This window comes from Lygodium microphyllum, chromosome 12 (assembly GCF_053477565.2).
Source record: "Lygodium microphyllum isolate KBCC chromosome 12, Lygodium_microphyllum_v1.1.10, whole genome shotgun sequence".
Lineage (NCBI taxonomy): Eukaryota > Viridiplantae > Streptophyta > Polypodiopsida > Schizaeales > Lygodiaceae > Lygodium > Lygodium microphyllum.
Genome location: NC_141146.1, coordinates 135386993 through 135392554, shown reverse-complemented (window position 1 = coordinate 135392554; position 5562 = coordinate 135386993). Strand labels below are relative to the sequence as shown.

Genomic DNA, 5562 nt, shown 5'->3' with positions numbered 1-5562 from the left:
TCACCATTGCATGGCTAAGTTGTGGCATGATGAAACTAAAACAATGCGTACAACTTCGATTGGAAAGCATTGCTGTAGAGAAGGGAAAGTAATTTTGCCACCTCTACAGCAACCACCACAACCTCTGTGTAATTTGCTTGATGGCACACATCCACAAAGCAGAGAGTTCAAAAAAAATATACGTGCTTATAATAGCGCATTGGCTTTTGTTTCAATGGGTGCAAAAATTGATGAGCTTTTGCCTCAAAATGGAAATGGTTATACTTTTCGAGTTCATGGATCAATATATCACCGGATGGGTTCCCTATTGCCAAGTGAGGATGTACAACAAATGCCAAAGTTTGCACAACTTTACATTTATGACACTGATCATGAGTTATTGAATCGAATGGGGGTTTTACCTGGGCTTTTGCCAGACTTACTACAAGAGCTTCAACAAATGATGCATGATCACAATGCGTACGCACAGGCCTTTATAGCAGTTGGTGCAAGCTTGCAACTCAATCCATCAGTAGAAATAAGAATGTCCATTTTTCAAAATCGATCCACGTCTAGACGATATTCAGTTCCCACTGCAAGTGAGGTTGCTGTGATCATGCCTGGACAAGGTGATGATGATACACTTGATCATTGTAGCATTCAAGTTCGCACACGACAAGGCAATTTGATTTATATTTCTAACTTGCACAAGGCATATATGCCACTGTTATATGTTCTTCTTTTTCCAAATGGAGAGGATGGATAACATACTAAAGTTCCATATGCATTTATTGATGCTCATGTGCATGCCAATAATCTTGCAAATAAAGATTGTGTCACTCAAATGCAATATTATGCTTTTCGACTTCAGATTCGAGATGATACTAATGCATGTCTTTTAAGAGGTGGTCGCTTGCTACAACAATACATTGTCGATGCTTATTGTAGCATTGAGCAATGTAGATTGGCTTGGTGTCGTCATAATCAAGCAACATTGCGAGTTGAAATGTATAGGGGATTTGCTGATATGGTCAATGGTTCGGATGCAGTTGATGCTAATATCATTGGGATTGGTGTGGGCAGGAGAATAGTATTGCCATCTAGCTTTACAGGTGGACCAAGATTCATGTACCAATTGTATCAAGATGCTATGGCAATTGTACGTAGCAAAGGTAAACCTGATTTGTTTATCACCATGACATGCAATCCTAAGTGGTCTGAAATTACAGAAGCTTTGTTGCCTGGTCAAAGTGCACATGATCGACCTGATTTAACTGCTAGAGTTTTTCATTTGAAACATAAGGACATGATGCAGTCGATAGTGAAAAAGGAGTTGTTTGGTAAAGTTGCTGGATATGTGTCCGTCATAGAATTCCAAAAGAGAGGCTTGCCTCATTCACATATGCTCTTGATATTAGAACCACGCTTTAAGCCACTAGAAGCACGTCATTATGATAGACTGGTGTGCGCTGAGCTGCCTGATAAGGAAAGGTTTTCGGATTTGTATCGAATTATTACTAAATGTAACATACATGGTCCGTGTGGTGAGTTCAATCCAAGAAGTGCTTGCATGGTGGACGGAAAGTGTATAAAGGATTATCCAAAAAAGTTTATACATACAACTACAGTTGATAAATCTGGTTATCCTTTATACAGACGTCGAGAGGATGGAAAAACTCATAATGCTAATGGTAACCTCTTGGATAATCGATGGATAGTGCCTTACAATCCTTATTTGAGTTCCAAGTATAGTGCTCACATAAATGTTGAGGTTTGCTCGACAATTGCAGCTGTCAAATATTTGTATAAATATGTATATAAGGGCCATGATCGAGCAACCATTCGGTTTACAAGTACACGTGGCTCCGGTTCCAATGATATTGTCGCAGAAAATATTGATGCACAAAATATTGATGAGATTGAGAGGTACTTAGATGCACGATATATTTCGGCTTCAGAAGCATGTTGGCGAATATTTGAATTCAAACTTCATGATGAGAAACCCGATATTCAACGATTGCAAATACATTTACCTGGAGAGAATACTGTTTCCTTTCGTGACTCTGATAACATACGTGATGTGGTGCAAAATGAAAATGCTCAAAAAACAACTCTCACAGAATGGTTTACATGCAATCGTTTGCACCCCGATGCTAACACAGTTCTCTATCAAGACTTTCCAATGTTTTGGGTTTGGAATGCACGCAAAAAAATGTGGACAAAGAGAAAGCAAGGAAACACATGTGGTCGAATATACTTTGTTTCACCTATGTGTGGAGAAAAATACTATTTGCGGCTACTACTCACTGTATGCAAGGGTTGCACATCGTTTGAGGCATTGCGTACGGTTGATAATGTGGTATATTCAACTTTTAAGGAGGCTTGCATTGCAAAAGGAATGTTGGAAACAGATGATGAATGGCAAATGTGTTTGCGTGAAGCTGCATTGATGCAAACCGGTGCTCAATTAAGAAATTTGTTTGCATCCATCTTGGTATTTTGTTCGCCTGCCCGACCTGGGGCTCTATGGGAAGAGTTCTTAGGTCCGTTGACAGAGGATATAAAACATCGACTCTCCTTGCAAAATAGGCGAAATGTTGATATGCAAGATGAGGCCAATAATCATGCATTGATGCATATTCAAAAACTTTTAGATCAACATGGTCGCAATTTGGCAGAGTATCATGGATTGCCTGAGGTGACAATGCAAGAATATACAAATCCTTTGATCCTTGATGAACAACTATATGATAAAGTAGAACAAGAGAATACATTCTTAACAATGCAAGCTTTGTTGAATGATGGACAAAGAAATTGTTTTATGGCAATAACGAATGCCATTGATAGTGGTTTGGGTAAACCATTCTTCTTAGATGGCCCAGGCGGTTCTGGAAAAACATTCCTATACAAATGTTTGCTTGCAAAGCTTCGCAGTCAAGGTCGCATTGCAATAGCTACAGCATCCTCTGGTGTTGCTGCATTGCTTTTGCCACATGGTCGTACTGCCCATTCAAAGTTTAAAATTCCATTACAGGCAGATAATAATTCTACATGCAATATACCTGTTCAAAGTCATCTTGCAGCACTGTTAAAAGAGGCAAGTCTTATTTTGTGGGATGAAGCTCCTATGTTGTATCGTAATACCTTTGAGGCACTTGACAGAACTTTAAAGGATATAATGCAGTGTGATATGCCATTTGGTGGTAAAGTTATTCTACTAGGTGGAGATTTTAGGCAAATATTGCTTGTTGTACCAAAGGGTACCCGTGAGGATATTGTCGGTGCTGCTATATGTTGTTCCAATTTGTGGCAATATTTCAATGTTTTGAAACTTACACAGAATATGCGGGTCGCATCAGATGAGGGTCAGTTTGTTGCATGGTTGCAAGACATTGGAGATGGAAAAGATTTAACACATACTAATAATATATTGCAAATTCCACCTGCATTGTTGTTGAAGGGAGGATCTATGCAAGACTTGATCAATTTTGTCTATTGTGAAATGAATTGTGTAATTGATTACAAAACGTTCTTTAGTGGACGTGCCATTCTTGCACCTCGAAACAATGATGTGGAAATGATAAACAATCATGCATTGCAGCTGATGCCGGGAGAGGTTAAACAATACTATAGTGCTGATTCTGTGGATAGAACCGAGGAGAACTCATTCCTCTATTCTGTGGAATATCTAAATTCCCTTGACCTCGGTGGAGGTATTCCTCCTCATATCTTGCTGGTCAAAGTAAATGCTCCAATAATATTGCTCAGGAACTTGAATCCTTCTAAAGGTTTATGCAATGGTACTAGGCTGGTATGCAAGGCTTTCAATAACAAGGTCATTGATGCAGAGATAATTACGGGGACCAATATTGGTGACAGAGTTTTTATCCCGAGGATAACTTTCATCCCAACTACACTGGAACTTCCTTTCTCAATGAAACGCTTGCAATTCCCAGTCCGTTTGGCATTTGCAATGACAATCAACAAATCTCAAGGCCAAACGTTATCATGTTTGGGAATATATCTAAAAACCCCAGTCTTTACTCATGGTCAACTCTATGTTGATTTCTCCAGAGTAAAGTCTCCGGATAGATTGAAAGTCTTGATTAATGAGAAAGAGGACATGGTAAATGGTACAATCAATATTGTATATAATGAAGTTTTACAGAAAGTATTGTAACCTCTATTTTTTCAAAAGTGTAATGTTTGTTCTCTCATATTATATTTGCATAATGTTTTGGTTTTAATACAATCAACGCCTTTTTTTCTTCTTTGTTCACATATCTATAAAATGTAGTGTTGTGCTTTTTTATGTTCTTTTTCAGTAGTGCGTTCTTCGTCGATGAAAAGCAAGTTTGACTTATTTTCTATGATTTAATACTTTAATGTTTTAATCATATCTCTCATGTATGCATAGATATTCATGATTTTATGTGAAGTTGGACGTATGTTTGTTTTACTATATGAGAACATTGTGTTAAAATTATTTCTACCATAAAAGTTATTTCATCTTTCTATCATATTATATTTGCATTAAATTTTTTGTGCAATATCATCAAAGTGTATTTATTATTTTTTAATCATATATTTTTATGTTTTCTAATTTTTATTGATAGATGGCCCAAACAATATTTGAATATTATCGCGCCTCTCCTTATCAAATGAGACTTCAAGAAGCATTGCGAACTATTGCTACGGATGCTATTATCCGGAGAACTTTGGCTAGGGTAATCGAAAGATTACCCAATGATGGATTTACTAATGGAAACACTCCTTTGTTTGTAGAAATTTTATATTTTGGATGGATCCAATGCTACTATGTTAGACAAACAGATGTTGAGTACTTCATATCTCGGTCCCATACTAGATACATACCGAATGACTGGAGTAAATGGGAGTTTAAAGATTTATCATGTTTTGTAACTTTGCATCAATTTCATCCAAATTCCGCCGACTGCTCTACTAATGTGAGAGCCAATCATATCACGTCTCCAAGTAATACTTACCATTTTCATTAATTAATATTTTTCTTTATAAATTTAATATCCTTATTTTTAAAGTTTTTTTTTTCGTTTTTAGATGTTGCAGCACAATCTGCGGCGGGGCGTGTCACAGCTTCGCCCACATATGTTCCCCGTGCTAGATCCACGATTGATAATTCATCTAAGAAGAGAAAGCTTTCTTTTTGATAGTTGATTTTCTACAGTACAACTATCTTTTTGAAAACATTTTATACTCTTTTCCATTTACCTGTTGTTATAGTTGAAATTCTTTCAGTGATATTTAAAAATCACTTTTGCTTCAATTATGTTTTCCAACTATTACGGTTTGGATAATCAATGTTATTGTGTGGAATTATTAGATTTTTTAATGAAGTTTAAAAATTGCAAGACTACTTGATTCATGATTAAGTGGAAGAATGTGTGAATAAATTAAACATTTGTGCTTCACACCCCGCCGCGAAGCGCCGGGCTGAGTCTAGGCGCGGAGCGCCTAGTACTGTTTATTAGGATGTTGTCTCATGAGCTCGAGCAGTTGGAATTAGGATAGTATAATAATACTTTTCATAAGAGTGAGAGTCTT

At 37.0% G+C, this 5562-nt stretch overlaps 1 protein-coding gene across 1 annotated transcript; it reads left to right on the top strand.

Moving 5' to 3' along the window:
- The first annotated feature begins 1006 nt into the window (after positions 1 to 1006).
- LOC148028315 (uncharacterized) lies at positions 1007 to 4159 on the top strand. Its single transcript, XM_087689945.1, has one exon. The coding sequence runs from the start codon at positions 1007 to 1009 to the stop codon at positions 4157 to 4159; it is 3153 nt and encodes a 1050-aa protein (XP_087546071.1).
- Positions 4160 to 5562: the final 1403 nt, after the last annotated feature.

What these genes read in the sequence shown, in the direction of transcription:
- LOC148028315 (XM_087689945.1), top strand. Translation starts at nt 1,007, where the DNA reads ATGGTCAATGGTTCGGATGCAGTTGATGCTAATATCATTGGGATTGGT.